Source organism: Coturnix japonica, chromosome 6, assembly GCF_054131305.1.
Source record: "Coturnix japonica strain WE chromosome 6, WE-NBRP24, whole genome shotgun sequence".
Lineage (NCBI taxonomy): Eukaryota > Metazoa > Chordata > Aves > Galliformes > Phasianidae > Coturnix > Coturnix japonica.
This window is the reverse complement of record NC_140668.1, coordinates 23,798,348-23,816,580: the sequence shown is the minus strand read 5'-3', so window position 1 is coordinate 23,816,580 and position 18,233 is coordinate 23,798,348. Positions and strand designations below refer to the sequence as shown.

At 53.9% G+C, this 18,233-nt stretch overlaps 1 protein-coding gene across 7 annotated transcripts in view; it reads right to left on the bottom strand.

Moving 5' to 3' along the window:
• PLEKHG4 (pleckstrin homology and RhoGEF domain containing G4) overlaps positions 1–9,856 on the bottom strand; it is a 68,361-nt gene extending 58,505 nt beyond the window's left edge. For 6 of the 7 annotated variants that reach the window (XM_085551696.1, XM_085551695.1, XM_085551697.1 and 3 more), the window contains exon 1: positions 8,961–9,689. In XM_085551696.1, coding sequence (XP_085407822.1) covers positions 8,961–8,963 — 3 coding nt within the window. In that variant the 5' untranslated portion in view covers positions 8,964–9,689. Of the gene's footprint in view, positions 1–8,960 lie in introns of all 7 variants that reach the window. The other variant, XM_085551694.1, reaches the window with a different exon arrangement.
• Between the last annotated feature and the right edge of the window lie 8,377 nt (positions 9,857–18,233).

Below are 18,233 nucleotides of genomic sequence, written 5' to 3'. Positions count from 1 at the left end.
CAGCCTCCCGCAGAACAGGAACAGCTGCATGGACATGCCTGAAAACACACCTCAGTTCCACAGCACGATCCAGAGAGAAAGTTAAACAAAGCTCACGTTGCCAGCAGGGACCAGCAGGAGGAGGGAGCGGGAGGAAGGAAACGTTCGCTTCTTCCATCCAAGGGAAGGGCCCTTTGCTCCAGACATCAACACGAGGAAATGCCTCGGCCACAGAGCAAGCCTGAAGTGACCTGCAGCCATAATGCTCCTTACACAAACCCTGCCGTCCTTCTCAGCTGCCCAGCTCAACCATCCTTACATTCCTCATCTTTGAAAGCACAGGATTGCATGGGAGGGATGGGCTCATCCAGGCAGTGCCTGCACAATCCCTCCCTGCACCAGTGTGGGTGACAGCAAGCTGCGATCTGCCTGTGGCACTGCTTCAGCTTTCCTGATGCTGTTTCTCCTGATGTCAGCAACAAGCGAGGCTGAATGGCAGCAAGTAAGAGCCTAACGTGTTTGCAACCAGCTGCCACAGCCCTTGAGGTCAATGCAACCAGATGAAGAGAGGTTTAGGAACTAGTTTTCATATTCTTGACCCAAGGACTCAAAAAGCAGGAGCAATTTGTGCACGCTGACAAGTGCGGGATGCTAGGCTCAGTCTAAACCTAAATGAGAGGGGATAGTTGTTTTAAAGAAGCTTCTGTCCACCCAGAACACAGAAGTAGCATCAACCCCTCAGCTTTGCTGCTGTTAACTAAAATGAAAAGCCTCTCCCAGCTAGACCTGCCATAATATACAGAGCTGTGCTTGAGAAGTGACAGGGTCCAAATGCAGCCAGTTGAAAGCAAGCACAGCTCCAGTAAGGCTGTGCCACCAGCTGCAGGGCTGCCCCGTGCCCCCAGGGGAACAGGAGGCCTTCACCTGCTGCTCTTCCCCCTAACACCAGAGAGCCCAGCCATGGCCTCCCACTGGTATTACAGCTGGCAGCATCTGCAAACCATTTCCACCTGATCCTCTCCAGCCCCCAGATTCAAAACCTCAGCCCACGGCAGCTGTAGGGTTCAGTCCTGCCCTCTGCCCCCACTCCTCTTGCAGATATTAATCCCCCCCTCCCCAGTGAATTTGGCTTACTGTTGCAAATAAAACAAAGGAGTAAAAATATTTGCACATGAGCCGGTGCGTTGCTCTCAGGTTCTCACACCATTCCTGCTGCCTGAGCAAAGCCTGAGCAAGATAATTATTAACATTGGCACCGAATCCTAAAGCCTTTATATGGTTAAAATAAACCAAGCCTTATATTATTCTTCCTTCAGTAAAATACAGGATAACCATAGCCTGTAGCCATTGTAAAGTTCAGTGCTAACAGACGCTTCCCCTCTCTCTGGTTCACTGTACCATAAAGCCACGGTACCTGTTGAGGCTTGAAGGACTGAGAGCTGCTTTCAAGCCCCACCTTTGGATCATCTCACCAGGTTCTCTGCTAATTCCACTTGAAAAGCCCCAAACGTGGCTGCAAACGCATGCATCCCATTGGGATCCACCTGACAGCAGAGCCTCCTTGGAGCACAGAGCGTGCGACGTGGCAGAGCTTGGAGTAGGCTGGACTCTGAGCACTGACTTGGGAAATCAATTCACAGTCCTGGAGATGGGATGGAGCTGCTTATTTGTCCTGTTCACTTCTCAGGGTACAGAAGGAATTGCTTTGGCAAGGGCAGTGGCCCTGAAGGAGCAATGGTTTGGAGGCACAGGGAACTCAAACAGAACACCAAGAGAACGGGATGATGTCCTGCATTCCAGATGCCAATCATAAGCCTATCCTATCCACAAGCCACATCCCCTGCGACACACAGGGTATATAACCCTCACCAGGAAGCACAAGGAGAAACTTTTCCTAGCCAGGATAAGGGATTGTTATCCCAAGAGAAGGAGAGCAAGCCAAACCCAGCAAGGATACAAGGAAAGGATGCACTCCTGCCCACACCTGCTTGCACAGCAGCCCCACATAGGGCCCTCCTGGAGAAAGCAGCCCCCTCTGCACACTGCAGATGTCAGGCTGGTCTCCAGCAGCATTGCCACATCCTGCTAATGGGAAAGGCCTCAACACATGCTTCTTTCCACCAATGCAAATAGGGATTGCTTTCCAACCAAGCCAGAGAGCACCTCCCTGAGCAAAGAAAAAAAACAAAACACGAGTCTTGGGACTCAAATGTTTCTTTGTAAATAGCACAGGAGGCCCATGAAGTCCTGCACGCTGCCGCCGCACCTCCCAAAAGAGAACCAGGCTTTAAAAATAACTGCTCCATAAATCAAGGCTCTAAATAAAGCCCAGGTTAAGGTCACGTCCGGCCACGGCTGCTTTCACCACACCGCAGCTGGGAGCTGGTTGATGTTACAGCCCTGCTCCAGGGACCCATCTACCTCTCCTCATGCAAGCAGCTGCTGCAGCATGTGAGGAGCCTGCCAGGAGGCTTCTGGAGCAAGCAGGAGCTTCTCAGCCCTTTCTGGATGCCTTTGTGGTCAGGAAGAGAGCTCCAAGTGCTGGGAGCTCCTGCCATGCTGCAATTCAAGTTGGGCATCAGGAAAGATCTCTGGAAGGGCAGTGATGCATTGGCACAGCTGCACAGGGAGGTGGGGATCCCATCCCTGGAGGTGTCCCAGAGCCGTGGGGATGTGGGCAGTGGGGCACGGTGGGGGTGGGCTCAGGGATCTAAGAGGTCTTTTCCATCCATAATGACTCTGATTTCCTTCTGACTCAAGTTCTTCCTCTCTGGGACCTGCTGCTCACCAGTTAGGGCTGAATATGGAAGATCTCCTGCAGGCTTGGAAAGGAAGGCAGCCTGCCAGGGAGAAGAGAGGTGAATCCCAAGGGTTCACATCAGGAAAGTGCCTGGGACAGCAGCTCAGGTGACACAGGACAGCGCTGCATCCCTTCCCTGCACCTACCTGCACTGCTGGAACCACCCAGACCCACTGTTCCCTATAATTCACTTGACCACCTTGGATGGAAGCCAGCGTCATGCTCATCTAAAACAAGTCCTGAACAGGGACAACACGGAGGAGAGGCACAAATCTTCCCTGCTGACAGCCCAGATGTTGTCTGAAAGCTCCTAAAGTCTCTCAGCAAGTCCTTATGGCAGACGATACTCCTTTCTGGCAGGCTGGAGCGGCCCATGCCACATGCTGAGGCACACATCTGGCAGCAGGGTGAGCACCCAGCCTCATAACATTGCCTGCGTGTGGCCCCCAGCCAGGTTTGGGGGCTGGGGGCAGGGAGCCCCATGCGGGCTCAGCTGGGCCGGGTCGCTCTGCCAATACAGGCTGCTGTGCTGCACCGCTTGGCTGGGGCTGCTGGGCTCTCAGTTTGACGTGAAAAACCTCATTTCCAGTAAAAACAGACCTCTGGGCTTTCCACGAACCCTTTCCACTTCTTGACAGCAAGCTTAGAGCCAGGCTGCTTTTCCTTAGGGGGGATGGAAAGAAAGATATTTCTGTGTTCAAACCGGTCTCCAGCTAAAAAACAAGGCTTGTTTTTCAGACAAAATCTGAGATTTCCCACTCCTTTTCTGCAGGGAGGAGAACCCTCCCATCCCCGCTTCCTGAGCCGCTCTAATCGCAGCCATGAGTTCAAGAGAGGAAAATCTTCCCAGCACAAGTGCCAGCTCCCCCGGCTGTGAGGCTCGGGGGGAGGCCAGGAGCGGAGCAGTGGCTGCAGCGCCCCGCCTGCTTTGGGGTGGTTGGACCTAACGAGCTCTCTGTGCTGAGCACTGCAGCTACGAGGCTGGCACTCACAGCACTGTCCTGCGGGATACACATGGATGGCTCTACCTGCTCCGTGGGTTATTGGCTGAGGGCTTTTAAAGGCTCTCACAGGCCGGCTTCATGCACAGGCGGTGCCTCCACCGGCCCCTCTGGCTTTGCAGGGAGTGGTGCTCTGGGAATCATTTCCAGATGCCTCCCTGCTCCCCAGCCCTTCCCTGGGCCGACGCAGCAGCCAAAGCAGCTCCTACTGGGCAGCCGTGCAGGATTAGCATTCCAGGCACTGCAGGAAAACAAGCGCTTGGAAGCGATTAACTCATGATCTCTTGTTTAATTAAACAAAGGGGAAAAAATGATGTATTTGCTTTTCAGCTCCGAGGTTCCGCTCCTGCGCATGCGGGAGGGCTGGGCGTGAATGGCAGGGCAGCCCCACAGCCTGTGTTGGTTCGCACTCAATGGGGCCATCCTGGGCAGCTCTGGGAGCAGTGTGAGCCTCTCAGACACACAGCACTGTTCTCTGTCTTCCCCTTCAGGTTTTCCCAGCACTACACAACACAAAGCCCAGCACATCACAAGAGCTGCTGACAACTGCACAACAGATGAGGGCAGCCAAACAGGGGACGGAACACAGACCCCCAGCCCAAGTGAGACCTCTCATAGCCCAAATGGAGATGAGCTTCTCACAGCCTGCCCCCTGTTAGCTACAGCTCAGGGGGTCAGACAGGTGTTAGAAGAGCATCTGAGAAAGCAGATCCGAGCCCCGTCCTGTAGCAGACGTGCTCCAGCTGACACAGGGCCCTGCATGCGGGTGAGAAGAGCTGTGCAAGCACCACCACCGTTGTACAGCTGGGAAGCAGCTTACCTTGGGTTAGTTTAATCAAGGGATCAGGTCCTTAATCTGAAATAACTGTCTAAGCACCGATTATTTATTTATTTTTTAATATCATTGGCATAGCTCTAACCATGCAATTAATTACCAAAGCTGTAATCAGCACAATACAAAGCCCTGGGCACTTTGGTAACACCCTTCCCAGCAATGGACTGGTGTTGGCTGTGCCTGCATTTGTCTGTCACCTCCCTGAGGCCCCAGGACAGAGCTGCACAAGCTCCCCAGGCTTGTTGAGCAGCCAGCACTGCATACCAGGGCTCACAGCATTCAAAGTGCCACCCAAGCCAGGAACTTCCACTTCTTACACAGTCCAAACACTGGCACGTTACACTGTAAGAAAGTGCCCTTTCTCACCAGTCTCTTCCAGCAAATGACCTCAAGGAAAAATCACCTTGTCTTCCTTACCTCTGCCACATGCTGGGATGCTCTCAACAGAACCAGTGAGGTTGGAAAAGAGCTCTCAGACCCACAAACCCAGCCCACCCCTACTGTGCCCACTGCCCACATCCCCACAGCTCTGGGACCCCTCCAGGCACAGTGACCCCCAACCTGAAATGGTTCCTAATGCCCAACCTGAAGTGAAGGGTTTATTTACACCTGCCAGCTGCAAAGCACACTGAGGAAGTTCTCAGCCAAACATATCAGCTGCCTTCAGCCATCGGCATCAGACCCTAACCCACATATCATGCTCAGACACCCATCTGTGAGCACCTCCCAGCAGATGGGCAGCCTCCAAGAGAAAATGATAATCCTTCAGGAGCACAGCTGATAAGTGCCAGGAATGATCTTCACAGGGTCACCATTTAGGTTTATTGCTCCAGCATCGGGTGTGAAGCTGCAGCCAGATCCCATTATCCAGCTCCCATTATCCAGCTCCCACCCTTCCCCTGCAAGGTGCACGAGCTGCTGGGACAGGCTCCTAAGGGCAGATTTTCCAACCTCCATAAGTGAGGGTGGATGCCTCTAAGAAAAGAGCATCTATTAGTTAAATGAGCTCCCAGACCTAATGTAGGAGCCAGATAACACTCTGTGGTCTCAGCATCCCGGAACACATGAGCCACGGCTCCTTTTGGCCTCAAACACATTATGAAGTCTGAGAAGCAATTCCAGCAAGGCTGGCTGTTCATAGGAGAAAACCAAGTGTCCAAGAGGAGCAAATCCCTGCACGGCCTTGATGTGAGAAGCAGTGGCAGATCAGGTGCCAGCGTGCACCTTGCCTCCAAGGAGGGACAGAAGGCCAGGGCAGGCAGCCAGGGACACCACAAGCCCCACCTGGATAAATGTACCTGCTCCAGCAAACTACATTTGCTCCAATGCCCTCAGAGCTGGCTGGGAAATGGAGGCGATGCATCATACATTGAAGCTCTCCCAGCCCTGAGCAGCCAAGCCTGGGGCTTAGAGCCAGACAGAAACATTTCCCCGACGTTCAGATAAAGCCTTAAACAAGTGCCTCACATAGAGCTCAGTACATCCATGATAAATGCAATGCATTGCTTTTCCTAAAGGCCCGAGTCAGACAGGGGTAAACACAGCACTTTTAAAGCTATTCCCTTTATGGCTCTCTTTTTTTCTTAATAGGAAAGTCTCACGTGTCCCATTATTTCCATACATATCAAAGAAGGGTGGAGATTTAACTAGCAATTTCTAAAAGACATCTTTGTGCACAGAAGGGATGTATGCCAAAACGTGGGTGGTTATAAGCCCAAACACAAAGGGGAATACATCCACAGGCATTTTTCCCCTTGATCCATTAACGGGTCTGCATACCAGCCTGCCGAGCGGATGAGAAGGACCTTGTTCAAAAGGTAAATGTATTCTGAAAGATGACAACGGGCAGCAAATAACCCACATCCTTTCACTGTGGCTGAGGCTCAGGCTGCAAAGCTGGACTCAGAACTCCTCCAGCTTCTCCTCCCCATGCCAGGCAAGCCATGCCTGGCCACAGCATCTCATACTACTGGGGGTGACCACAAGGCCCCATGGAGGTCCCTTCCCATCACACCTCCCCACGTCCACAAGGAGCACATGTGTCTCTCCTGGCTGGTCCCATTCCTCTCCACCTGAGCCCTTTGGTTCCACCCCAGCCAATGGCTGTGGCCTGAACCAGGGCTTCACCCTGGGCATCCCAGACCGACACTGAGGTGTTCAATCTGAGCAGACAGGAAGATTCTCAGATTCACTCCGTGCTGCTCTGATCTTGATATTTCAGCTTGGCATCCAGCAATGCAAGAGAATGGAATGTGCATGAAGCCCAGCAGGAGCACTTAGCCCAGGAAATGCCCAATCATTTGTTCTTTTTGTGTGTTTTAATGAAAGACCAAAGCAGCCAACAGGGATGGGCACAGGGATAGGGGCACATTCATTCGTGACCCTGAGCTGCAAGGTGGTGCACATACACAGCCCCAAGTATCCCACCATACAAGCAGGGCATCCCTTTTTATGTTACCCTGTATTTTAAGTGCCAAGAGGAGGTCCATTTTAGCAAAGGTCACTGTAGCAGCCACAAAGGCTGTGCTATTCACTTGCATGTGGCTCTGAATGTGCCTCTCTCACTGCTTATCTGGAAAGCCAGCACCTCTAGCACACACAGCCTGCAACCACAAGGCAGCCCTGCCCTCCTGACACCTTACAGACTGACAGGGGCAGCTCAGGGAGCAGCCAGGAGAGCTTTCCCACCCCACTGCCCACATGGAGCCAGACCAACCTCCTCCCTGCAGCTGGAGCCTGTCCCCAACAGGGCTGTGGCCACAGAGGCCATCAAATGCAGGATGCCAATTCTCAGGTGCTGATGCTCAGGGTACATTCCTCTATGTAAACCTACAGCATCTCACCAGGAACACTTGATGCCCTGCATCCCTCACCTGTTAGTAGAGCAGATTATGTGATTGCTGGGCTGGCACCTGCAGACTTGTTCTTTTCATTGCTGCAAGGGACAGCACAGCCACCTTCCCAGCACAGACAGTAACCCAGAGAGCACGGCCTTCAGACCACTTCCATGTGCTCAGCACTACGCCTCTGGGCCCCGTCTGTGTTCCAAGAACTCTTGCTCATTGCTTTGGCACAGAAATAAAGCAAAGAAATCCCAAACAAAGTTCTCTGCAGTTCCCAGACTCGCTTCCTTCCCACCCCAGAAGATATAAAGGGAGGATGACACAAAGACCATCTTTCCTGCTGAACTCCTGTCAGCACAGAGGGGGCACCTGAACTCAACTGCAGGAAGATGCCAATAGTTGCTTAAGTTGGGATATACCCAGCAACCACTGGAAAGCAGCAATCATCATCCTATCAAGGGTAAAAGCACAGCCTCATTAGGCAGCCTGAGCAGCTTCCCAGGGCTGAAGCTCAGCCTGGAGAGCAGGGACATAAAGGCCAGTTCTGGGGGGAAGCAGGCACCTCTGACCTCAGGTATCATGCCCATTTGGTGTTCCAGGCACCCATCAGCTGCAGCAGCACTACATACCATGCATGGAGAGTGGAGCATCCTTCACACTGATAGCAAAGAGTCACCTGTCTCACACAGCAGAGCAGCCCCCAGCAGGAGCTGAGCCTCCAAGAGTCCCACAGGCCAACCCACGTCCACTGAAATCCAAATCTTTTGCCTACAGGGCTTGGTTGGTTCACCAGGACACCAGAAGCTCAAGTCCAATGGAACAGCTTGTGGCTGCAGGAGAGGACAGGAGAGCCATGGGGTCCTTGGCAGAGGAGATGCAGGAAGCAAAGATGCAGGCCAAGGGAAGAGATGCAGGCCTGTCAGCTCAGCTGGCTGCAGAAACCAGGAGTTGGGCAACTCATCTTTTGATGAAAGCCAATGTACTTCAAGGCCAGAAGCTGGACTGAAGTGGCCAAGCAGCAACTCAAGCAAACAAAGCACCAGAAGGTGGTCTGGTCCATGATCCCCAACCCCTTTGGGTGTATGGCATGGCCAGGCATAGGGCTGCCCCACAGCCACTCCCAGGGAGATGGGGTGCTCAGCTGCCTGCCTTGTTTCTCAGCACTTTCTCCAAGTGCCCAGTGCCAGCTTTGGGCAGGGAAAAAGGAGCTCTGCCCTTCCCCATGCTCTGCAAAGGGGCAGTGCCCATAGCAGGGCACCAGCTCCAGCCTCACACCCGAGCAGAGTGCCTGCTCTGCTCCATCCCAGCCCGTTGCTGCAGGGCCTCGAGCAGCACCCCATGGGGGATTGGTGCCAGCAAGAGCCCCGTGTCCCCGCAGCCACCCCGGGGCTGGCACCCAAATCACGGCAGTAACGGGAAGCACCGGAGCACCGCTTCCACCTCCGGCATCTCCCCATCACAGCCCCGTCCCGCACAGCCCCGCTCCGCAGTGATTTCCTTACCATGTTCCCGGCCTCCTTTTTTTCCCCCCTTCACTTCCAAAAGTGGCTTTTTTTCTCTTTTTCCTCCATGTGTACGACGACGGGGCGTCTCCTTTCCCCTCCGACGTGAACCACTGAAGCACTTTGAGTCCCGGACTGTAATCCAAGCCCTCGCCGCCCCCAGCACAGCTCCAACTAATCTAACTCATGACACTACGGGAGCAGGGGACCTCCAAGGTTTCTCTGACAGCCAACCCCGGTGCTCGGCAGTGGAGGGACATGGCGTGGGGTGCTGCCTCCCCCACCCCCAGACACAACACCGGCCAATCCTTACGGCATCGCTGCTCCCCGCTCGCCCTTTGCCTGCTCAGCAGGGATGCTCCGTGTCACAGAGCTGCTGTCGCCTGGGAAGATCCGAAGAGCTGCTGGAGGAAAGCAAAGTCCAAATGCAGACATCCCACGGGGGTGTCCAGCTTCTCAGGCAGCTTCCCAGCAGAAGTTTCTCCCCCCCATACACACACACACCTCTGGGCTTTGCTCTGAGTTCAGGGAGGATTCTCTGCTCTGCAAGATGCCGAGGGAAGCACCGAAGGTTGGGCAGAAACACCGAGAAATAAGCAAAAAGCACTAAGGAAAAAAAAAAAAAAGCTGTTTTTCTAACTTCTGGAAGGGAAACGAGAGAGGCAGTGACCGCTTCAGGCAGCGGCAACAAACTGCATTGGGATCGGGAGAGAAGCAGAGACCTCGCCCCCTCCCAGAGGAGGAAGTAATTTAACATGGCAAGTTTCTCCACCCCTCCATTAATTGTTTAAGATGGCCGGGGGCCAAAATACTGCCCCTGAGAGCGGGGAAGGTCACCGAGCAGGCAGGCAACAGCGTCCAGAAGCAACAACGGGAAAGGGCAGAGCCAGCAAAGCGGGGAGGGGGAGGCAGGTGCCGGCACCCCAGGTCTGCTGGCACACAGGGCACAGCGGGAAGGGACCCCCAGGAGAAGCTCTGGGGATGGGATTTGGGGTGACGTGAGCCTTGCAAGGGATTGGACCTTCAAGTCTGGAGGCCGGGGTGCTGGCACCCTGACACGAAGCAGTGCATGCCAAGGGGAAGGGGGACTAAGAGACCTACAGCAAAAGGGACCAATTTCCCTTTTGCTGGGACAGCAGGGACAGGCTCAGCAAGCTGGGCAGCAGCAAATGCTGCCAAAGGCCTCTGCTGCTGCAACCAAGAGCAGCAAGGGTGGATGACTGTCCCTGCAGGAGCTCAGCTTGCTTTCCTTAAGTAGAAAGAGAGACCCTCCTAGATGGGATGTAACAGCACGGCAGAGCAGCTGCATCACTGAGATCCTTGCTGGCAGAGCCTTTCCCACAGCCATAGGCAGCTACTTGCCTCCACCGCACAGCAGTTCCCCATAGACCTCCTGCCCACAGCAGGTGAGGTCAGGCTGGGTGAATTACAGCATCCCTGAGATGCAGAGGGGGTCACAGCCACCCAGTTACCATCTCCAGCATCAAAAAGGAAGCTGTAATCCTCCCCCTGTGCGCAGAGAGCCTTTCCTTCCTTGTCAGTGAAGTGTCCTGTCAGATTCACAGCAGAAGGATGAGGAACCTTCCCTAGCAAAACCTCTGAGTGCAGACTTCAGTGTCTGCACGAGGCTAAGCAGCTTTGCCCTTCATTTATTCCCCAAACAACACCTCCCAGCTCATGAACACAGCCCCAGCAGGTGCTGGAAGCATCCCCATGGGCTGTCCCCATGCTGAGAAAGGCAGCAGAGAACGATGTGCAGATCACATGGCATCCAGCTGGCTGTGACAAGTGCTAGCAGAGATGCTGAGCTGTTCTAACAGCTCCAGTAGAGCAGCTATCAGCTCTTCTCACCCCTGGGAGTTCAAAGTTGGCTCCTCCTGCAGCCCTAGCCAGCAGCAGGGTGAAGGTATTATCAGTTCACCTAACTGCACCTCTTTGAGAGTCAGGCAGAGAAGGGGGCCAGCTCTGGGCCACATGAGATTCAATGGTTGTATGTGAAGAAGCAGAGGGGCTGTCTAGCAGGAGAGCAGCTCAGCATCTCCTCCCATCCCAGGCTCTGCTCTTCCATCGCAGCCGACAGCAGTGATGTGATTTCCTGTGCCACAGGGAACATCATGGCCCTGTTTACTCTTGGCTGGATCCTAATATAGATAATTGAACTGCAAAGCAGCCTCTCCCTCGTCTGCTGCATTGGAGATCTGTTTCTTCCAGTAGCACATGGCAGCCAGCTGCAGCCAGCACTCCAGTGGGTGCTCAACAGCCCCTCAAACGAGGTGCACAACAATGCCGTGCTTGTTCCCCAACACAGGCTCGTTCTGTCTCCTTGCAGAGCAGCTCCTCACTCTTACACAAGCCCTGTGGTTTCCTCGGGTTGAATATTAATTGCTGATGCGAGTGCAGAAGTCTGTTAGCCAGGAAGGAGCAAGGAAGTGGCCCAAAGCATTGGCTGGGCCAACCACACAGATCCAGGTCCTTTGCAGAGACCCACAGGCAGTTTTATACCAGGGGAACCACTGCAGCACCCGGTGGTGGTGGGTTCTGCTTGATGCTTCCCCCATTCTGTACCTGCAGTGCTATCAAAGTGTCTGCTGAGGCCCCAGGCAGACAGGAAGAGAGCACTCTGTTTGAGCCCCTGCTATTAGAGGTCTACTTCTTAGTTGTGCAAAGCAGGCAGAGCTCAGCACTGTTCCCAACAGGACTCAGCTGTTTTGGAGGAGACACAAATGTTTTGGAAGCCAGATAAGGACATCTTCTGACCTAGGGGAAGTTGTGCAATGAAAGCTAGACAGTCTCCCTACAGCAGCCAGCAGCTTGTAGCAAAACACCTCATAGGCTCCACGTTAACCCAGCACGAACAGCAGTGTCATGCTCAGCACAGGGAGTTTCCCATGTCTACGGGCACCTCCAGGGGCAAGGAGAGCCCAGGAGCAGGTGGTGGCAGACCAGATGACTCCGAATCCACTTCCATGCATCTGCTGCACCAGGGCTCTCCGCCACCTCCCACATCCACACACATGGCTGTGCAGATGTCCTGGGGATTAAGCTGTGCTCTCAAAGTACAGCTTCATCATGTTATGATCCCAGCAAGCCACCCACTGTGAGCCCCATCAGCATGTAGGGACATGGGAAGCCACCAAGAAGCAGCATCAGATCCTGCTTAGCACAAGCAGGTGCTTTAAGACCAGTGATGGATGTTTACTTGCAATGGGTTTAGTCAAATGAAGCAAGTGCTGCAGGCAGCCCTCGGCACCAACAACACTGCAGGACTGAGCTAGTCTGCTCCCCATTAGGAACATAAGAGAGAGCAGAACGTAGCTTAATATTTAAGCCTTTATTTCAGATCACAAGCAAAGCGGGCCCTGGCTTCACAAGAGCACCTCTTGGTTTAACTAATTAATTTGATAATCCTCTATTTAGAATCCTCAAGAGACATTCAGCCTTGAAAGCAAGTAATTACCTCTAAGTGGCAACAACCTCTTTGTGAGGCCCAGCCTGATCAGGAAAAAAATGTCTTAAGCCCGAAATATAATCACGGTGTGATTTCCCAGAAGGTCTGGATAAGAGACAACACAACAACAGCTGGTCACACTCCCAGTCTCAAGACACAAGAGCCACTCAATTACCAGTTTACACTTCAAGAAGCCATTCAGTGCCACACACAGACCTGGCGTGTAGGCAACCACTGGGAAGCTTTACAGGAGTTGATTTCTGTTTCTTGGCTGCTTCAGAGCCCACCTCCATCTCTGGTTAGATAAGGGCAGGCTGGCTTTATCTGAAGAGCAGCCTGAAAGCAGAGCCTGAAAGCGACCCATCTCTCTCCAGATCTCACAAGCTTAGTAGCATGGAACAGTCATCTATTTACCTTCCCATGCTAACCAGCCCTGCTGGCAGCGGTGCTGTGTGATATTCAATCCCAGCAGTGCATGTTTACTGTACTCTCAGACTGCTCAGCTCGAAGCTAGACGTGCCCAAGGGCACCTCCGCCCTTCAGCCTGGCAGGGCTCCGTCCCCCAGGCATGGAGCACAGGGGATCTCAGATTCTTCAAACAGGGTCCTTGGTCACGGCTATAAGGGTCTGTGTGACAGAGCACAGGTTGGAAGGATGGATGCCCTCCACCCCATGCTTCTGAACCACCAGCTCTTGTGCCCTGTGCCCAGCTCGCATAGGTACCTTCAATACAAGAAGCAGATAGAGCCCTCACTAAGACAACCAGTAGGTGCTGAGCAACAAGAGAAACAGACAAGCACTGAGACACACGCTTCTGGACATCCTGAAAGTACCTCAAAATGCAGTTATATCCAGCCAGGAGGGAAGGGGTCCAGCTGTAACACCTTGCAACAGAGAAGGAGAGATCCACCAACAGCCACTGATTGTGCACCCACCACAGCTTGGGCACTGAGTGGGGTCAGCATCAGGGGCTGCCCAGCACCCCAATAGAGCACAGGATAACAACACTTCCACCAACCTGCTCCAGGAGCTCTGAGCACACAGATTACCACCCCTACCCCCCAGACCCCTCACTTACATCCAGCACTTGCAGAGCAGCCTGCACCCAGCAGATCCCAGCAGATCCTGCAAACCATTCTCCCATAGCAGAGCCTCTCTGGAGAGAAGGGAAGCTCTCACCTCCCTGCAGTCTGCTCCTCTAGAGCAGAGGGAGAAGCAGCTGGGTTAGATCTGCACTCACTGAGGCAAAGCAATAGCCTCAAGGTGCAGCTCCAGCTGTGGGCATGTAATCAGTGCTTTATGGAGCTGCATGGGCGTTCCCTGAGACCAGCTCTAAGTTTGCCTGTGTTCAGGCTGGGCTGAGCACTGCCTGCTCGGTTCCACTGCTGGTCCTCTAGGTGCTTCCTTCAGCACTTTTAATCCTGCTGGTATTCCTAGCAAGGAAACAGAGCTGACCTCCCCAGTGCAGGTGTGGGCTGTGCCATCCTCCAGCCTTACCAGCTCGCACTGAAGTCAGAGATGTAGTTCCTCCATCTCAGCCTCAACTGATAAGCTCCGTAAGGCTCCAGGCTGAAGGTGAAACAACTTAGAGTGGGGCATAAAGCAGCTGTTGAGGGGTCTTTTCCCCAAGGGAGTCTGTAAGCCCCTGTGCTGACAGGGTGAGCAGACCCTGCAAGATCCCTGCTGATGCCGAGGGTTCCGTGATGGTTCTGTGATGGGAGCAGAGCACAGGGCGAGGTCACGGTCCGGGGCGACACCTGCCGGCTGTGCCGGGGCTGAGGGCTGAGCCCCCACCCGGTCCCTCCATCCCATGCAATGGGGGGAACCAGCCTCTTTTCTCCCACCCTTCTGCCCTGCAGGGCCGCATTGATTCTAGCTGCCCACAGCTCCTGCTAGCGCTGTGTTCACCCACCCGCCCGCCTTAAAACAGAGGCACCCTGCAATTAGGCTGGTGGGTGTTAATTATAATCCCAGGTCAGCAGCCCAGACAGAGGCAGCCAGGCTGACCTAGGGCTGTGTGCAGGGCAGTCTCTTGTCAAGCAGCGCAGCAGGGAGGCTATCTATAATTAAACGAGGAATGGTAATTAGTTTATTAGCCGCTGACCTTGTGCGCAGCCCCTCCTGCTGGCACCTCATAGAATAGGATCAGAGAATCATTAAGGGTGGAAAAGAGCCTCAAGTCCAAACTCTCCCCCCCATGCCCACTGCCCATGTCCATCAGTGCCACATCCCCACGGCTCTGGGACACCTCCAGGGATGGGGACTCCCCACCTGAATGAGCAGTTGTGCCAGCATCCTCTCTGTCATAGAAGGAATTGTTCCCATTACCCATCCTGACCCTCCCCTGATGCAAATCAAAGCCATCGCTCTCATCACTATCACCTGGAAGCAGAGACTGAACCACCCTCACTCTACCCCAACCCTATAGTGATGCATGGGGGTGCTGGGAGAGAAGTGCAGGACCCCACACTTGGTCTGGTTGGAGCTCACCTCAGGGGGGCACATCTCTGCCCTTGTAAAGGTTTGGGGCGGTTTAGTTGCTTTATGGTAAGTGGAGGTGGATTAGAAGACAAACCCGAGCGCGGTGAGGTAGCTGCTTGACTTTCTTTGCTCTTTATTGCACACTGTAATTTCCTGTTTGCTTCCAAAGCTATTCTTGCAAAGGAGGAAAAAAAGAAATCAAACGTTCCTAACGACTCTGTCTGTTCCTTAGCAGGAGAAAACAAAGATCAGAACGAGCCTCTCGGAGGTCACCGGCTAATTCTGCTATTTAGCCAACGCTTTCCCCTGACAATGCAGCCCTCCTGCTGCAGGCTGCCTAATCTGCTTACTCAGCCGGTGCTTTCAGCCCAGCAAAACAAAAGCTCGTGTTCCTAAAGTGGTCAGCTCCCAGGAGTCAGCCCCCACATCTCAGCACGAAGAAACACAGCACGTCCTGGGCCTATTTGCTTTTTGGATTACCTCCCCAAAGCTTTTAGGTAAGGAAAGCTACAGAAAATAGCACTATGTGTGTGTGTGCATGTGTGGGAGATGAGATGGAATATCATCATGGGGGTCTCTGGAAAGGCAAAGCTCTAACGGGCTCTCCACCACCAACAGGGAGGGTATAGTGGGGCTGAGGGAGGAGGAGGTCCGTGCATGTGCATTGAGCACCTGAACACAGCAGAGCTCCAGTGGGACCCCATGGCAAGAGGAAGGGGCACCCTGCCCTATTTAAGCCCTTCTCTGTGGCCTATCTCCTTGGACATGCCCATGATCCCACTGCTGATCCCACCAGCTCCACGGGTACCCCCTCCCCGCAGTGTCCTCAGCTCCCACCCACTCCAGCTCACCTGACACAGGTCCCGTTTACCCGCAGATGGGATGCCAGAAGTTGAAGTGAGAGGAGCTTCAATGGCTTCTTCAGGGATCTTTGCCTTCCTTGTAGAGCAGCTCACGACTTTAGGATGTGGGACGCTTGTGAAATCAAAGCCTCCACATGTCAGCATCCATCCTGGCTGCTTATTCAAAGCCCCCAGCAGCAGCAGCCTGGCCACGCAGTCCTCCGGAGCAGGGAGTCCCTCTGCTGCATCTGCTCCTCCAGGCAAAAGCAGAGAAATCCAAACCACAGAGAGGGCTGTGGATCACCCCACCCGGCTCCTGCCAGCCTGCAGACCCCACTGACCTGTCTGTCCTCAGCCCATCTGCTCTGCAGCTCGCTGCCCTGCACGCTGGGATGCAAGGAGACGGAAGCTCACTGCGAGGACACACGGGTGAGCCGAGGAGCTGGACCGCCACGCGACAGAGGGGTGCAGCACAAAGCATAAAAGCAGCAGCTCTGCCGGCCTGGCTGCTCTGCCCTGGAACGCAGCATGGGAACCACTGCCCAGTGCAAATCTGTTCCTCATTATCCTCCCCGGCTGCTGACTGATGCCGGCTCAGTCACCGACGACTTTCCTTGCGGCCTAGGATGGCTCACATCCATCAGACAGGAGGCTTTTTGGGGCAGATTGGGGCTGGCATCCATCCCTCCAAGGTAATTCAGGAGTGACAGTGAGTCGTCACCTCCACTACAGGCTTTTGCTGAAGGCAGGGGATGGGGGTGGCTGCAGGAGAGAGGGGGTGCGGCGGTGGCACTGGGGCAGCAGGATGCTCTGAGCCTTATCCCAGATGGTGGCTGGTGGCTGCAGAGTGATGATGAGCTGCCACCGTGCCATCCTCTGTCAGATCATTGGCAGGTTTGGTCACCAAGAGCTTGGTAAAGATGCTCAGTGATAGATCTGGCACTGAAACATGCCTGGGGTGGGTGAGTCCCTGTATGAAGTGGGTGGATTGTGATGGGGTTCTCATGCAGCTTCTCCTTCACACCCTTTGACCCTCCTGAAATGGGGTTTGGTTGGGTCACAACAGACCTGCTGCTTGGCCTGAAAAGGGGTGATGTGAGGTTGTGGCTGTGCAACTCCATGGGCAGAAGGTGGATACAGGAGGGAACGTGCAGATAGCTTATACCAAACAGGCCAGAGGAGAAGCCAGCCCCTTCCCATCTGCATTCAAGGTACTGCCTGGGGATATCAACAATCCTACAGAGCAGTACAGGATCCTGTGCTGCAGATTGCATGTCCCACCGCTTAATAAAAACCCTCCCCATCCCCACCATCAGCATCCCATAACACCAACCAGAAGAGGCTCCCAGGCTTGTCTTGGTCCCATGCAATGAGTTACAGGAGGGTGGGAGCTGAGTGCCCACACCAGCAGAATGGAACAATGAATGGACTGAGGTCTCCAAAATGTGTCCACCCACACAAGCTCAGCCTGAACGCTTTGCCTGAATTCATGTTTGCCTTCCCCCTGTTCTCACGTGTATGGCCAAAGGCTCTGCTGTGATTTGTGCTTGCTGGAAAACTCGGGAAGAAGTGGGAGGTGAGAAGCTGGCTGCCCATTCAGCAGCTTCCCACCACTTACGGCCGTGTAGGTCATTGTGCAAACATCACATGAGGGAACCAGAAGCGCTCCAGAGATGGAGCAGAATGAAGAAGAGTGTGAGGTGTCCTGTGGGTCAACAACACCATTGCTACAGCAGAAAACAATAAACTGGCAGTTCAAGAAAAGGATTATTCCCCTCAGTTTGATGCCTAGCTGCACGCCAGCTCCAATTCAGGGCTCCTCAGAGTAAGATACAGATCTGGTCAGTCTATTTCTGAAGCTTACCTATGGGCCCAGTACTCATTGTGCAATGGGAAGGCTGTGATTTTGAGACACTGTGCAATGCTGATATGGGAGATGGGCAGCACCGACCCTCACCCACAGCCTGGCTCTTGCATCCTACCAATACCCCATTGCTGGCACTGCCTCCCACCCTCTGCTGATTTCACAAGTTCTGGGAAAAAGGGGGAAACTGGAGGAATGGGAGAAAGTAAATCGTGGTGGAAAAAATGTGCGGATCTAATAGCAGTGCTGGGAGAAGCCTGTGTGCAGAATGGGCTGCAGCAGTCAGACAGCTCCAGGATGGGGTTGCTTATAATAACAGTCAGAGGGTTGTATGTTCTGGGTTACAGCCTGACAAGCAGCTAATTTGTTGAGCCTCGCTCCGTCCTGGAGAAGCAGAGGTTTGGGCACATGTGCTCGTGGTTTGGCCCGGTTTTTGTGTTTTTCCACTGAGGCACTTTGGTATTTTTAGGCTGTAAGAGACGAAACTGTGCTGTACTGGAAGGAACAGCACCGTGCAGGCAGGAAAGGGAAAGACAGAGATTGGAGGAAGAGAATAAGCACTGACAAAACCCCACGGGTGCAGGAGGGGCCGCAAACCAACCTGGAGGAAGCAAAGCATGCAGAGGTCCAGACCGTGC